At 43.1% G+C, this 17391-nt stretch overlaps 2 protein-coding genes across 3 annotated transcripts in view; one reads left to right on the forward strand and one right to left on the reverse strand.

Annotated features, from left to right (window-relative positions):
* ACO1 (aconitase 1) overlaps positions 1–13693 on the forward strand; it is a 70039-nt gene extending 56346 nt beyond the window's left edge. The window contains exons 18-21 of the mRNA XM_087716144.1: positions 356–503; positions 10168–10290; positions 11653–11838; positions 13023–13693. Coding sequence (XP_087572270.1) covers positions 356–503; positions 10168–10290; positions 11653–11838; positions 13023–13136 — 571 coding nt within the window. The 3' untranslated portion in view covers positions 13137–13693. The remainder of the gene's footprint in view (positions 1–355; positions 504–10167; positions 10291–11652; positions 11839–13022) is intronic.
* Positions 13694–13916: 223 nt separating this feature from the next.
* RIGI (RNA sensor RIG-I) overlaps positions 13917–17391 on the reverse strand; it is a 44560-nt gene continuing 41085 nt past the window's right edge. For both annotated transcript variants that reach the window (XM_087716143.1, XM_087716142.1), the window contains one exon: positions 13917–14524. In XM_087716143.1, the coding sequence (XP_087572269.1) occupies positions 14234–14524 (291 nt within the window). In that variant the 3' untranslated portion in view covers positions 13917–14233. The remainder of the gene's footprint in view (positions 14525–17391) is intronic.

The following is a 17391-nucleotide window of genomic DNA, read 5'->3' on the forward strand; positions in this document are numbered from 1 at the left end:
GGAAGCCCTCAAACATGGCATCCTAAAGACTTGATTGGGATTGGGTCTCCTAGAACTGTCAGCCAGCATGGTAGATATTTTTCAAGTTGCATCTCAACAAATCTGAAGAGTTCAAGTTAGAGAAGACTTGAAAGATATTTGCTTTACACACACTTCCTCTTAGCATAGATATTCTGCCAATGAAATCTTTGAAGTAATATTGTCCAATCAAGGTTGTTTGAGTGGCTATTGTGTACTACTGTAGGGTTCCTTCATTGAAAGAAGCTTCAGGCCGGGGGATTGAATCTCTCTGCTTATTTATTAAACACTTTAGAGCTTTTGAATATTAAGACTTGCCTCTTTTGCCTCTTGATAGTCTCACTCCTCGAGATTTCAACTCGTATGGCTCACGCCGGGGCAATGATGCTGTCATGGCAAGAGGAACATTTGCAAACATACGTCTATTGAACAAATTCCTTAAGAAGCAGGCCCCGCAAACCATCCATTTCCCATCGGATGAAACTGTAAGTATTTTCCCTCCCACCATTAGGTTTCGCCCCCTTCACCATGTAGTTTTGGCTTTCTTGCTGCTGCAGGATTGTCTCCTTTCAGGCAGAAGTTTCAGTCTATGTGTTTAATAGGCTGCAGCTTGCCTCCAGAAGTTATGAATGCTCCAACACTGGAAGTCTTTAAGATGTTGGATATCCATTTGTCTGAAGTGGTGTAGGATTTCTTGTCTAAGCAGGAACTAGACTAGAAGACCTTCAGGGTCCCCTCCAACTCTGTTATTCTAAATTATATCCTCTAGTTCAAAGTGATTTGGGATCTTTTCCTGTTATGAAAATAACACATTGGGTGATTTCCCAAGACATGGCTTTTGCTTGCCATCTCGGTATGGGTGTGGGTGTGTGTGGGTGTGTGTGAAATAAATATACAAATAAATATATATCCCCATGCATTTCACACTAAGATATGACTATAAAAAACAATGAACTATGAAAGCACAGCTGCTTCTTCCCTGTAACTCATTCATTTACCAAATTAAACAAATGGTCCCTATATCTCTACAATTGCTATGGGGGGGGGGGGAAGTGGCATTTTTTCCTTTGTGTCTTATACATTACTCATGAAGGACCGTCGGTGCTTTCTGAGCTTGGTTGTTTTCTTTCAGACGTTTCATTACCCAAACTAGGTAACATCATCAGTACTAGTAAGGAGTGGGGTTTGCTCTCAGTTTATATTCTGATGGTTTGCCCTGTCAGTGTTGGTGCAGATGGTCGTAGAGGATCTTTGGTTGGCCTGTTTACTGTTAGCTTGTTTGGCAGTTGCTTGATTGGGACTGCCAAACACCAGCAATCAACACCTTGTTGGGGCCTACCAGTGGCCAACGGAGCTGGCAGCAGATTCATACAATGAGGAGGTTGGGGAGGAACATGGGCCAGTCCTGTAGTCTCGGGAAGGCTCTGATGAATGCTCTGTGTTGGAGGCAAAGATGGGGCCAGGACTGTCTGACATTTATCAGCTGCCTTTGGAGTCAAACATCAGTGAGGCAGACAAACAGCTGGAGCTTGTTCCCAGTGTGCGCATGCATAGAGTTGCCAGACGAAGGGAACAGCTAAGAAACAAGGGTTGACTTGGGAGTAAGGCCACAGGTGGATGATGAATGGCCCCTCCCAGAGGAAATAAAAGAGGAGCGAAAGGGGAGTTGAGTTTGCAGGACACAATTAGTTCACTTAATTGGTTCATGACTCTCTGAGACTCCTTGCCAAGTTTTGAAGATATCGGCCTGGCAGCTCTCCAAGCCAGATAAGCTCTGTGACTGTAAATTCACCCTTGAAAGATTTTGCTGGATGTGAATGAGAGGAATTCACAGTAACTTAATAAAAAGGGCTTTTTGTCGGGACAAGGAGTCTGCTTCGTGGTTTGGGGAAGCCTAGGTCAGAACACATCTAGAAGAACATGAATTAACTCCAAGATTAACATCAGACAAACAAGAAGTAAACAATACTCAATCAAACAACTGCGAAATAAGGTAACAGTTACCAGCCCAATAAAGAACTCACAAGACCAGCCCCACCAACACTGGCAGGGAAAACCACTAGAATATAGTTATAGTTTATTATACTTGTATGCCGCCCTATTCCCAGAGGGACTCAGGGCGGCTAACAAACCCAATAGGGAAGGGGAGAAATACAAAGAAAACGACAAAAGACAAAAACAAAATACAAAAAAACAGATTAAAAGCTACTCAACAGCCGCAAAAATTCAAGTGGGGCTGGGAACTCATCAGCCCCAGGCCTGCCGGAACAGCCAGGTCTTGACGGCTTTGCGGAAGGCCTGAAGGGTGGAGAGGGTCCGAATCTCCACGGGGAGATCGTTCCAGAGGGCCAGAGCAGCCACAGAGAAGGCCCTCCCCCGGGGGGTCGGCAGTCGACTTTGGCTAGCTGATGGAATCCAGAGGAGGCCTAATCTGTGGGATCTAATTGGTCGTAGGGAGGTAATTGGCAGGAGGCGGTCTCAAGTACCCAGGTCCGATACCATGTAGGGCTTTAAAAGTAACAGCTAGCACCTTGAAGCGCGTCCGGAGTCCAATAGGCAGCCAGTGCAGCTCGCGGAGGATAGGTGTAACGTGGGTGTACCGGGGTGCACCCACAATCGCTCGCACGGCTGCATTCTGGACAAGCTGAAGTCTCCGAATGCTCTTCAAGGGCTGCCCCATGTTGAGCGCATTACAGTAGTCCAGTCTTGAGGTCACAAGGGCGTGAGTGACTGTTCTGAGAGCCTCCCGGTTCAGGTAGGGACGCAATTGGTGCACCAGGCAAACCTGGGCAAATGTCCCCCTGGTCACAGCCGACAAATGGTGTTTTAAAGTTAGCTGTGGATCCAGGAGGACTCCCAAATTGCGAACCCTGTCTGAGGGGCGTATAATTTCACCCCCCAGCCTAAGAGTTGGAATACAAGGCCAATCATTGGGAGGGAAAAACACAAGCCACTCGGTCGGGATTGAGTGCAAGCTTGTTCACACCATCCAGACCCTAACAGCCTCCAGGCACTGACACATCACGTCAACTGCTTCACTGAGTTGGCACGGGGCGGACAGATACAACTGTGTATTGTCCGGGTATTGGTGGTATTTTATCCCGTGCCGCCGAATGATTTCACCCAGTGGCTTCATGTAGACGTTAAACAGGAGGGGGGACAGGACCGAACCCTGCGGCACCCCATACTTAAGGGGCCTAGGGGTCAACCTCTGCCCTCCAACCAACACCGACTGCGACCTGTCCGAGAGGTAGGAGGAGAACCACCGAAGAACGGTGCCTCCCACTCCCACCTCCCGTAACCGCCGTAGAAGGATACCATGGTCGATGGTATCGAAGGCCGCTGAGAGGTCAAGGAGCACTAGGACGGAGGCATGACCCCCATCCCTGGCTCTCCAGAGATCATCGATCAGTGCGACCAAAACAGTTTCCGTGCTGTAGCCAGGCCTGAATCCGGACTGAAAGGAATCTAGATAATCGGTTTCATCCAAGGACCGCCGGAGCTGAGAGGCCACCACTTTCTCAACAACCTTCCCAACGAAGCGGAGCTTGGAGACTGGACGGTAGTTACTTAAAATGGCTGGATCCAAAGACGGCTTCTTCAGGAGGGGTCTCACCACCGCAGCCTTTAAGAGGGGCGGGAAGGACCCCTCCCAAAGAGAGGCAGTAACTATCGTCTGGATCCAGCCCCGTGTCACCTCCCTGCTGTTTGCGACCAGCCAGGAGGGGCACGGGTCCAACACACAAGTGGAGGCGCTCACTGCTCCCATGGCCTTGTCCACTTCCTCAGGTGTAACAAGTTGAAAATCAATCCATAAATTCGGCTCAAGACCCTCCCCCGGTACCTCGGCTGGCTCTGAGCAATTGGAGTCCAGGTCTGTCCGAAGCCGAGCGACTTTATCCGCTAGAAATTGGTCAAATTCCTCAGCTCTACCTTGTAAAGGATTACCCGCATCCCTCCCCCCCCCTTTTTTTTAATTAAATTTTTTTATTTTCCATTTTTTCATTTTCATACACTCACATATATACTGTGCATAGCCGGGGCCATACAACATTAAACAATAATCACAGCAATTCCTCTTGTCAACAAACCCCCCAAAATAGAAACCCAATATACCTCTTCCACTCTCCATACACCTCTTTCTTCCACCCCCTCCAACTTCCTATCTTCCCTCCATCATTCCCCTCTACCCTACTTCCTCTCCCCTCTACCACTCCTCTCTCCCTATCCACTCCCTCCCTTCCTTCTCACCCTCTCTCCCGCCCTCTCTACCCATCTTTCTTCTATCCCACTCCTCCTCCCCTTGGTGTATTTCCACTATATGTCAATGTACTCAACTTGTCCTATTTTTACAGAGAAATTAAAGAGAAACAGTATACATGTGAAGTCGCATTACATTGAAATCTAACACATAGTATATATCCCTCCCTCCCCCCACCCTCCCCCCCAACACCCCACCTCCCTCCCCCCCCGACTTCCCAGAGCCCGTACACAGTATAGATTTTTAACAAACACAGTCTAAAATATATTGAGAAAAAAGAAATAAAAAAAGAGGTTGATAACATCTCTACATTGATCTTAGCTTCTTCCTGCTACACTAACTTTGAACAGTTTAAATCATTCCTGATCTTAAGCATAGGCTATCTGGAATTTCTTAGTCCCGTATTTGTTTTGTATATAGTCAATCCATTTTTTCCAGTCTCGTTTATATCTTTCATTTGAATGATCTTTAAGATATGCCGATATTTTAGCCATCTCGGCTAAATTTGTAACTTTCAATGTCCATTCTTGAGTTGTAGGCAAGTCTTCCTTCTTCCAGTATTGCGCCACCAACAGTCTTGCCGCCGTTATTAGGTGCAGAATCAAGTTAGTCTCTACCACTGTAAAATCAGTACATATACCTAGTAAAAATAACTGAGGAGTAAACTTTATCCTTCTTTTAAAGATATTTTGCATAATCCACCATATTTTTATCCAAAATGCCTTAACCTTTTGGCAGGTCCACCATATATGAAAATATGTAGCATCGAGAGAACCACACCTCAACATTTAGGCTGTACATTCGGATGTATATACACATAGAAGCCAGCTTTTTAGGATCTAAATGCCATCTATAGAACATCTTATAAAAACTTTCTCTCAGGTTTTGAGCTTGTGTAAATTTCACATTTCTTACCCAGATTCTTTCCCATGTATCCAACATTATTGGTTCTTCAATATTTTGAGCCCACTTTATCATACAATCTTTAACTAATTCTGTTTCCGAATCCATCTGTATTAATACATTATATATCCTCTTTGTATGCATTAAACTTTGATCTCTTATTTGTTTAAACAAATTATCCTCAACTTGGGTAAAACCAATTTTTTGATCTATTTTCCATCTGGCTTGTAATTGCCCATACTGGAACCATGTTTGAATTACCTTCTCCTCTTTTAATACCTCTAAAGATTTTAGTTGTAGTACCCCCCTTTCCAAAATGAGAAGCTGTCTGTAGGTAGTTCTATCCTGTTTTTGTGCTATATTCATATTTTCAATTGCATGTCTAGGAATTGCCCACATGGGTATCTTGTCATTTAATTTATATTGGTATTTTTTCCAGACCCGCAGTAAAGCATTTCTTAAAATATGACTTTTAAAATTCTTATCCAATTTTTTGTTGAATAACAGGTAAGCATGCCAACCATATACCAGATCGTGTCCCTCGATATTGAGTATTCTATCATTAGTTAAATGAGTCCAATCACTAATTACAGATAGCGCCACTGCATCATAATATAGTTTTAGGTTAGGTAATTTCAAGCCTCCTCTCTCGCGTACATCTTGCATTATTTTCCTCTTTACCCTCGGCTTTTTTCCTGCCCATACAAATTTGTTGATACCCTTCTGCCATTCTAAAAGATTCGCATCTTTTTTTAGTATGGGTAACATTTGGAAGAGAAATAAAAATTTTGGTAAGATGTTCATTTTCACTGCTGCTATTCTACCCAACAAAGATAAGTGCAATTTCTCCCATTTTTTCATCTCTGTCTGTATACTATGCCAAAGTGGTTCATAATTATGCTTATGTAGTTTCCCATTTGAGGTTAAAATACTAACTCCAAGATATTTGACTTTTTTGACTACCTCACATCCTAGCATCCCTCCTAGTTCTTCCTTTTGTTTAGTATTCATATTTATAGCTAATATTTTTGTTTTACCTTCTGTTTGAATCTTATTAAATAATTCTCTAAGAGGTTCTACCATTTCTAACTGTAAATTTTTATAGTAAACCGCTGTCAAACCATCTGTACCTGGTGCTTTCCCTAACTTTAGTTGCTTAATTACCTGCAAAATTTCCCCCGAGGTTATTGGTTGGTTCAATTTTTGCCTGTGCTCTTCTCTAACCGCGGGTATTTTCTCTTTATCTAAGTATTTGTCTATATCTAAACCATTAATTTTATCCCCTTTATACAATTCTGTAAAAAATTCCTGAAATGCCTTTTGAATCTCCTCCTGTTGAAACACCTCCTTCCCTCTATAAATCAGTTTAGATATATTTCGAGTTTTCCTTTTTTTTCCTAATCTGATAAGCTAACCATCTGCCAGGTTTGTTTGCGTTACAAAAAGTATTGTGTTTTGCTTATAATAAACTAGTGGCTACCTGGTCAGAGATCAACATGTCAAATTGAGATTTTAATATGGTAATTGTTTCCTTAACCTTTGTATCGCCTGGATTCATTGTTAACTCCAACTCTTTCCTCTTAATTTCCTCTTCCAATTCTGTTCGTTTTAGCCCTTGTTTATGTCTATGTGTTTTATTTATATTCATCAGCACTCCTCTCATATATGCTTTGCTTGCATCCCATACGAATTCCATAGGTGTACCCTTATTCATATTCAAAACAAAGTATTCAGATAACAATTTTTTACAATCTTTAATATACTTTTCATATCTGAATAAGTTTTCATTCAGTCTCCAAGACCTTCTTGCCTGCACTGCCCTGCCCAATTCCATCCAAACTGGGTTATGATCCGAAAGGACCCTAGCCGCAATCTTTGTCTTCTTCACCCTAGAAAGCAAATCATTAGTGATTAGTATAAAATCAATCCTTGAAAGGGATTGATGTCTATCAGAAAAGAAAGTGAAATCATGTTCCTCTGCGTTTCTTTCTCGCCAAATATCTCTCAATTCAAAGTCGTCCATCATGTCAAAAAAAGGTTTGGGTAGCTTAGCTCACATTTTAGTATTTGGGTGAGAGGTCTTCTTATCTCTTTTAGTGTCTATCACACCGTTCCAGTCACCCAATAGTATACAAGACCTATAATCCCACTGTACTAATTTAGCATGAAGATTTCTATAGAATCCGTCTTGCTGTTGATTAGGAGCATAAATTCCCCAAAGTAATGTCTTTTTCCCTTCTAAGATTAGATCTAACGTGATATATCTTCCAAAGGGATCTGCTTCAATTAATTCAGCTTTGATGTCTTTTCCTAAGTATACGACTATACCATTTTTCTTTTCCATAGCAGAAGTTACAAAATGTTGACCAAGTTTTGGATTAAACAAATATTTTTGATCAGTTGATTTGATATGAGTTTCTTGCAAACAAATTATATCATTCTTAAACTGTTTAAGATAGTGAAATATTTTCTTTCTCTTCTGTGGAGAATTCAGTCCATTGACATTCCATGTTAGAATCTTAGTTGTCATCTTTGGTTACCTGAAGCTTTTTAAGAGCCTCCTGCATGGCCTGTTTAACCTTTGGCCTAGCTCCTCCCACGGCTTCTGAGCTTGTTGCTGTAACTCTTGATCGATGGCCGATAATTGTTGAGGTTGTTGCCTTTTAGCTTGTTTTTCCATTCGTCTGGTAGTCATACGGCTAGGTTTTTGTTCCATAACACCTTGCCCTTCCAGGGAGGGGAGATGGTACATCTTGTCTGGTAGTTGTGTGGTTTTTTCAAGAGGGAGTGGGTTATTCTGAACAAGGTGGCTGGGCGCAACTCAGCGGATGCAATCAGAGCGGCAAAATATGCGCTTTTTGATGTCCGAATTGCCAGGAGATAGGCTCTGATGCAGGCGCTCATCAGTGCTCGGTCTGACTCGGATATACTGGCCCTCCAGCGGCGCTCTAGGCACCTCTTTTGGCGTTTCATCTCCCAGAGTTCTTCAGTGAACCAAGGAGCCCTCCTGGATCCGCTACCTCAGAGAGGCCGTAAAGGCGCAATCCGGTTAAGGGCCCCCGCCGCCGCTGAGTTCCAAGCAGCGACCAAGGCCTCCACCGGACTGTGGACGAGAGTATCAGGTACGACACCAAGCGCTGTCTGAAAACCCGGAGGGTCCATAAGGTGCCTGGGGTGGAACCACCTAATCGGTTCCTCCTCCCTACAGTGGGGGATTGGCCTCCAAAAGTCAAGCCTCAGTAGGAAGTGGTCCGACCATGACAGGGGCAAGATCTCAATACCCCTCAAACCAAGATCACAACTCCACTGCTCCGAGAGAAATACAAGGTCGAGCATGTGACCTGCTGAGTGAGTCGGGCCCCAAATTACTTGGGTCAAGCCCATGGCTGTCATGGAAGCTATGAACTCCTGCACTCCATCGGAGTGCTCACCGAGCGAAGGCAAATTGAAATCCCCCAGCACCATAAGCCTGGGGAACTCAACTGCCAGCTCGGCTACTGACTCGAGGAGCGAGGAGAGAGCTGTTGTAACGCTGTTGGGAGGCAGGTATGTTAACAACAAGCCCACTTGACCCTCAAGGTCCAATTTCACCAGTAAGGACTCACACCCGACACGCTCCGGAGCAGGGATCCTACGAGGAACTAGAGACCCTCGGATAACAATGGCCACTCCCCCACCCCTTCCCTGGGGTCGCGGCTGATGAAGCACCTGAAAACCCTCTGGGCACATCTCAGTGAGGGGGACTCATCCCTCCAGGCCCAGCCAGGTTTCAGTAATACATGCCAGGTCTGCCCTCTCGTCTAAAATTAGGTCCCGGATGAGGGGAGCCTTGTGAACCACAGACCTGGCATTTAGCAACAGCAGCCTGAGACCAGGGCCCTGACTACTCACGCCATCTGGCCTTGGAGTGGAACTCATAGGGCTGGTAGGGGGATCTCTATGACATAGCGAACCCTCCTTCCCCGGTAATGGCTAGCTCTAAAGTCCCCGCCATATCTGCCCCTCCCTGTTATGACCGTAATGTTCCGGCCCACTCCCGTGTCCATGGTCCCTTCACCCTCCCCCATAGCCACCGGGTTCCCCGGCAGGCCCTTCGAATCAGACATCCTAAGGATGGGATTAGGCCTAGGCCTCCCTAACACTTCTGCAGAGCACTCAGTGCAGGAGGTACCCGGTCCCAGCCTTCTCAAACATACACAACCATACTATCAGATGATCCCCACAAACGATTTAAAACAAAATAACAACAATATGATTAATAAAAGTGGGTACATTCAATCAACCACAATCATACCAGAGCACTCACCATACAGATTTAAAAATTTAAAAACTGCGTAGTAGTACCAAATGGAATTTGCTCAGAATTGTCCTGATATGGAAGAGGAAGTTAATGTCCCGATCCTCTCCCACAAGGGGCACCAGGTCCAAAAGTCCAAAAGTCTGAGAAAAACAGTATATTAACAACAGCTGGAGGGGGAAGGACACTACCCGACCATGTCCTCTTTGTCCATTGCCCTCTCTCTCTGACAGGATGGAGATGCAGGATGATCGGCAGGGGCATAAATGGGGACCCAAAAGGTTCAGCAACAAAAACTGAGAGCAAACTCCACTCTTTAGTAGCACTGATGATGTTACCTACTTTGGGTAATGAAATGTCTGTAAGAAAACAACCAAGCTCAGAGAGCACCAAAAGACACTTTGTGAGTAATGTGTAAGACAGAAAGGGGGAAAATGCCACTTTTATCTCTACAGCATTCACTGTAGAGATGCAGGGATCCTTAATTTCATTTGACAAATGAATGAGTTACAGGGAAGGGCCAATTGTACTTTCATAGTTCATTGTTTTTTTATAGTCATGTCTTAGTGTAAAATGTGTTACACTACAATAGTTAGTGAGTTAATCTACAACAGGCAAAGAAGGTAGAAATCTCTAACTGGAGACATTAATTCACTATTTGAGCTTCAATTGCATTCTGTGCCTCTAGCTGGACGTATTTGATGCTTCTGAGAGATACCTACAAGCCAGCCACCCACTTATCATATTGGCTGGTAAGGAATATGGCTCAGGAAGTTCCCGGGACTGGGCTGCCAAGGGGCCTTTCCTGCTGGTAAGTAGGCTATTCTAGTAAGAGTGGGCTTCATGGCATCATAGGTTTGGATGAACCAATGGAGTCCACCTCTTGCTCTCCATTTTTTGTTATCTATTCATTCTCTGTGTCAAACACCTCTTTCTCCTAGGAATTTTTTTTCAGATATATACATTATTATAACATTATTTTACGTGGTAGTCTCAACTTACAATGGTTCATTTAGTGACTGAAATTACAATGGCACTGAAAAACCTGACTTATGACCTTTTTTTCACCCAGATGCTTGGCCACTGACTCATATTTTACATTCATAAATATAACGGTCACAGTCTCCTGGGGTCAAGTGGATCACCTTTTGTGACCTGACAAGCAAAGTCAGTGGGGAATTCACTTAACAGTGTTGCTACTAACTTAAAAACCTCATTGATTCACTTACCAACTGTGGCAAGAAAGGTTATAAAATGGGGCAAAATTCACTGAACAAAATTATCTCACTGAGCAACAAAAATTTGGGGCTCAATTGTGGTCATAAGTGGAGGACTACTTGTGTTCTATGGGGGTGTGGAGAACAGATCTTGACTTTCGTGTCACAATTTAGCAGTTTAAAAAGTGCTGTCATATCCTCCCCCTCATTATTTTTTCTCAAAACTAATCAACATCTCTAATCATTCTCATTGCATTTCTTTGCCCCTCTTACTCTTTGATTGAATTCTTCTGAAAAAGTAGTGGCCAGATTTGGTCCTCACACTCCAAATGGCTTCTGACCAATAAAGTGGATTTGCATTTTACCAACCTTGTCATACTGTTGACTCCTGGGTCAGTAGTTCAATTCCAATTTTAAATCCTTTGCATAGATGCTGTCACCAAGCCCACTTGACCCTCAAGGTCAAGTATTTTAAATTCTGAATGGATATACTGTTTGTAATGAAATGTAGTCCATATTTAATCCTAGTTAGACATTATGACTGAAGAGGCCATAATGCCAAAATTAAACACTGGGGTTTAGCAACAGGACATTCAAGGATATGAATGCATTTGTTTCTCCCAACTCTGTATGTTCAGAGCCCAATGACATTATATTTTATTTTGGATGAATTTAACTTCCATAAATTCTAGATTAAAGTTCCAGATGGAAATATTCTGTTTCATTATTGTGATTTACACAATCCTAGTTTCAACCTCTATTATCCAACCGTTTATAGGATAAGACCCATGTTTGAAAATACTCATAGAATTCCTATTTATGATGGAATCAGCCTTAAGAATGGACCTGAGGCCTTTTCTCTGCATAGTTGCCCGGAAAATAATTAGCCACTTCTTTTCTACAACCTTTTTTTTTTTTAAAAAAATTGACTATTAATGCCCTTGTATGTTCCTCAGGGTATCAAAGCAGTCCTTGCAGAGAGCTATGAGAGGATTCACCGCAGTAATCTGGTGGGCATGGGAGTCATCCCTCTACAGTATCTCCCTGGCCAGGATGCAGAGAGTCTAGGACTGACAGGGCGGGAACGTTACACAATCATTATTCCAGAGGACCTGACACCTGGAATGAATATCCAGATCAAAGTAAGCGTTTTCCAGGGGTTGCATTATTTTAATCTAGCATTGTTCTGTGTATTGGTGTGTGCTTCTGTGTGTGCGTGCATGAAGGATGTGCTGTTGTGTGGGGTGGCTGTGTGTCAGGTTTAAGGAACAAAATTTGGTGCTTGAACAAGCCCTTGAATTAACTTTGAACCACTCAAATATTTTATGATTTGGTGCTCTTGCAGGATTTCAAGGAGCGATGGCTTGAAAATATTAGTAGTCTTTGGGTATAGAAATAATCTAGGGGTTTTTAAGTCACATTCCCTTATAAAGTAATATTACCCTTTTGAGGGAAAGTTGGCTTGTTGCTTTGCAGCTTTTATAAAAGAGCCATGGTGGCGCAGTGCTTAGAATGCAGCATTGCAGGCTAACTCATTGCTTGCTGCCATGAGTTCAATCTCGACCTGCTTAAGGTTGACTCGTCCTTTCATCCTTCCAAAGTCAGTAAACTGAGGATCCAATTGTTGGGGGAAATATGCTGACTCTGTAAATTGCTTAGAGAGGGCTGTAAAGGGCTATATAAGTCTTAAGTGCTATTTGAGAAATCAGGATTCCCACGCATGGAAGCTTGTTTCTATTGAAGGACTGAATTCAAAGAGTGCAGAGAAGGGCAACAAAGATGATTAGGGGACTGGAGGCTAAAACATATGAAGAACAGTTGCAGGAATTGGGTATGTCTAGTCTAGTGAAAAGCGGAGATATGATAGCAGTGTTTCAATATTTAAAAGGCTGCCACAAAGGAGAAGAGCAGTCTATTCTCCAAAGCTGCTGAAGCCCTGTTCAGTTTTTAATTCAGTGAAAAAGCAACCTTTTAGCACTGTGTTGAATGGGATGGTCTGCATGAGATGAGTATTTTAATAATGGGTGTTGCAGGAATAAGTAATGTGCACAGCCCCGAGCCCGACAGTTGTTGAAATAGTGTGTGTGCACATTTGAACATGGTTTCCCATACGCCCCATCCCTCGGATTGCTCATTTAAGATGTTAGGAGAGATTTTCTTGCAAAGAGGACAACCAAAAGTATGTGTGGTGATGTAATGTTATTTCCAAGGAGATCTTATTTCTTTGGAGCTTTAGCATAATTTCTTTTTAAAAAGTCCCTGTTTGAACTTCTTATACCATTGTACCTTTCCTTACTCCTCCTTGTTCTCTATGGTCTCTCCCCAGTTGGACACAGGAAAAACTTTTCAAGCCATCATGAGGTTTGACACAGACGTGGAGCTCACCTATTTTCGCAATGGCGGCATCTTGAACTATATGATTCGCAAAATGGCATCTTAACCCCCCCAAATGAAGCACTGCTCATATCCAGAAACCCACCTTATTCTGAGGACAAAGGCTCATTAATTATAAATGCTGTAATTATGAAAAACAAAATATACAGTAACAAGGGAATTATGGGCAGTGTTCCCCAGCATAGTGCCTTCCAAGCATATTAGGACTACAACGTCCAGTCTTTCAGGGCTGACGGGGGCTCCTGGGGGATGTGGTTCCAGCAGAATTGAAGGGAGAGGCTTGTAAAGGGTGTGTTTCTACACTGTCAACCCTAACCTTTTGGCCCCTAGCCTAATTTATGTGTATATTTGAACTCATCCCTTCTACAGTACTGTATTTCATCCCTCTATTTTGTACTTGTAGGTGGGACAGAAACTTTTATCATCCATGTATATGGAGGCTAGATCCTTTTTCAACATTTTATACAGCAATTAACAGTACCAGTTTCTTTTCCTGCCTGCCTCAGAAGTTACTAACCCTTTATTATTGCATTAAAAGCGCTTATCAAAATCCGTCCTTGAAATTTTAATATTGCTAGAACGATTAAATGGCTTGGCTCTTTATTCTTCGGCATATGTGCATTCGTTCGTATGTGCCTTCATTCATGGGACCACAGGATTGAAGCCTTTTGTAACAAACCTGTTTTCAAAAATCAATAGAATCTTTTGTGGGTATGAATTCTGAAACAGAGGTTCAAGATAAAGAATAAATTCTCCTTTGCTTTATCAGAAAGGAACATGCTTTGGAATTCTGAGCAATAAAATGTTGCAACAGGGACAAGGACCATTTAAAGTTTTAAATCTATACATTTATTATTAAATTGCATAACCAAAAGAGCAATGGAAACAGATCAGCTTTTTTTGAAGAAGCACTGATTAATGGAAGCATACTAAGAATCAGAGATATCACAGCTACCTTGGAGTTTGAATTTACACTGGAATAAGTGGAAAGTTTAGTTTATTTGTCTTGTCTTGTATGCCGCCCACTCCCGAAGGACTCCGGGCGGCTAAGTTAATATTACTCTAGTTACCAATTTGACTTTAAAATAGAATGTAACTAGGTCATGCAAGATTATAAACAGAAGTTTGAACAGACCGTACTTTCTAAGGCATTTCTTCAACATCAAATTCTTTCATTGCAAAATCAACATCCTTCCATTTTCGGAAATGAAATTGCTGGTTGCTAACAACATCCTGCACGGAAAAGCTCCCGATTTTAATGATGGGCATGTCCGCAAAGGTCTTGTACTTCACAATGATTCCCCAATCATGATGGCAGTTGAGGCAATACACCTTGCCTTTTTTATAAAAATCCCCGCAGTTTCCTGCCGCCTTATGAGGTCCTGTGGTATACTGTGCTTTAAATTTCTCACCTAAAACGGTGTGGTGCGATTCCTAGAATGAACACAGCACAGAATGTAGCATTATCTATATCACTTTATAAATGGATTAGTCAGAAATTTAAGGCTGCATGCTTTCAGGTCAACTTAGATAATAACCTCTTGGTAAATTAAGTGCATATTCAGTTGTCAATTTCCTCAACCGTAGCAGTCAAAGGAGCTCCATTTATCCTCTACAGTTCCGCTTCCAACATTTAATTCTGATATGGCAAAGCCAAGTTTCTCTCAAATGAATGTCAAGAAGAGCTTTTTCATGATGGACACAGCTAGCTCAGGTTTCATTTTGGACTGGATAAATTCCAAACTTCACCTTGTAGTACGAATTCAGCAATGTATCTTTACGTGAAATCGACACAGAAAAAAAAATCTGTGCATGACTCCTTTGAGCTCATTTAGTTCACTTTAAAAAAAAAATAAAGACAAGGTTTTTTTTTTTAAGTTCCTCCTTAGCCCATATACCGTATTTTTCAGACTATAAGACGCACCGGAGTATAAGACGCACCACGATTTTGAAGAGGTAAATTTAAAAAAATGTTTTGCCTTCCCTGGCCCCCAGGAGCACTCTGCAGGCCTCCCAAACCCTCTGCATGCCCCACCTTTGGTGAAAACGGAGCATGCAGACAGTTTGGGAGGCCTGCAAAGTGCTCCTGGGGGCCAGGCAAGGAAAAAACGACACATGGGGGTTTTGGGAGGTGAAAAATGGGCCTGTTTTTCACAATAATGGGGTGTGCAGAGAGTTTGGGAGGCCTGTAGAGTGCTCCTGGGGGCTGCGGAGGGCAAAAACACCATTTTTTTGTGAAAAACGGCCCCCTTTTCACTAGTTTTTCACTCATTTTTGCCCTCCCCAGCCCCCAGGAGCACTCTTCAGACTTCCCAAACCCTTTGCGCATCCATTTTTGCAAAAAATGGGATGTGCGGGGGTGGGGTTTTGGGAGGCCAAAAATGATGTATTCAGTGTATAAGATGCACGTAGATTTTCACTCTCTTTTTTGGAGAAAAAGGGTGTGTCTTATACTCTGAAAAATACGGTAGCTTGTAGTCCTGCTCACTGAAATAGCATGAGACATTTTCCAGAGATCTGCAATGCAATTTATCTCAGTTGGATCATATCCTCAAGTGCTATTGTTTCTGGTCTTTGGGGATTGTGGGATTTGTTGGATTATGAGCTTGCGTGGATATTACATGGTTTTTGAGACCTTAAAAATCAAGCCTTTGATGACCCTTCCTGTTTATTGCCTATACCAGTGATGGCTAACCTTTTTTGGCTCCCATGCCAAAAGTGGGGGAAGCGCAAGGGAGTTGTGCGCAGGTGTGCCACACCCATAATAATTTGCCCTCCCCAGCTCCAGAGGAGTCTGGGAGGGCGAAAACCGCCCCCCCTCACCTTCTCTGGAAGGCAAAAACTGGCCCTACAGGGAACCCGGAGGGTCAGGAATGGTGACTTCCATTTTGCTCATAGGGGTGGTGTTTCGCGCTCCGGAGGAAGCCTCCAGAGCGTGAAAAACCACCTGAAAAGAAGGCTGATGTCAGGGGGCCAGCAAGCACATGCACGCTGGAGCTGACAGGGCAATGTCTCACGTGCCCTAACAAATGGCTCCACGTGCTACCTGTGGCACACGTGCCATAGGTTCGCCATCATGAGCCCATACCACGAAAGCCACAATAAGTGGAATGAATGTGTGAAACATTTAAAATGTTGTGGAGGGGGAGATATATTTTGAACTCTCTTGTGCATTCACAATCCAATTGAAAAATTCACCTATATGCATTTAACATAGGGACAATTACCCTTGATCTTGTCATCAATCTGATCACTTCAAAGGGACTAGAACCGTGATGGCAAACCTATGACATACATGCCACAAGTGGCATGCAGAGCCCTCTATGCGAGCACTCGCCCCAGCCCAGCTCCACCGCACATGTGCGGGCACCTCCCACTGGCCAGTTGGTCTTCAGGTCTCTTCAACACATGCACGGGGATGGGGCCTTCTCCAATCTCCACAGTTTCTGCCCCCCCCCCCAGTGCGCCCTAGCTTTCTCCTGCATTTCTACTGCCTGTACCTTCCCCGATCTCCGCAGGTGCCTTTGCAGGGATGGAGGAAAAAGCTAGGACACATTGGGGGAAGAAACTGCAGAGATCGGGGAAGGCACGGGAGGCAGGGATGGAGGAGAAGGTAGGTCATGCTGGGGGGGGGGGAGACTGGAGATTGCAAGACATGCACAGGGACCGTGTGCGCATGCACGGGGTGATCGCATTGCATTTTCAGGATTAGGGCATGTGTGTGCGCATTTGCGTGCACGTTTCAGCACTCGACATCAAAAAGGTTAACCTTCACTGGATTAGAATGTCAGACCTCCATTTACCAAAGGGTGAACCTCCACCTATATGAGTAACCCAAAGGCTGGGCCTCTCATTGAATGTTCTTACAATGACCAGAAATACAAAAGGCTAAGATTTACCCTTACAATTTGACAAGTCAATGCTAATATTTATTTTCTTTACTCCTTTTAAGTGTAAATATAACCAAACTCATGATGCTGTGTACTCAGCTGTGCAAAGCTTTAAATCATTTATTCAATTGAAAGGTTTGATTTAATAACCATTTTTAAAAAGTTAATCCTTGGGTAGATTTGAAGTTTAAAAATCAAACAGATATCTTTTATTTGCTGTGTTTCCTGCACCCTAGTCCTGACATCTTTATTATAAAGTGCAGAGAAACAATTAAAAATACTGTATATATAGCAATGAAAATCATAACACTTTCTAGCTGAAACTTTGCAAGAATATCCTCTGAAGCTGCATTTTTTAAAGAATGGTCTGATTCTCAGGAATCTGGAAAACCAAAATTATTTGCCAGATTG

This window comes from Thamnophis sirtalis, unplaced genomic scaffold, assembly GCF_051295495.1.
Source record: "Thamnophis sirtalis isolate CommonGarterSnake01/CBP01778 unplaced genomic scaffold, rThaSir2_p1.2 scaffold_5, whole genome shotgun sequence".
Taxonomy (NCBI): Eukaryota; Metazoa; Chordata; class Lepidosauria; order Squamata; family Natricidae; genus Thamnophis; species Thamnophis sirtalis.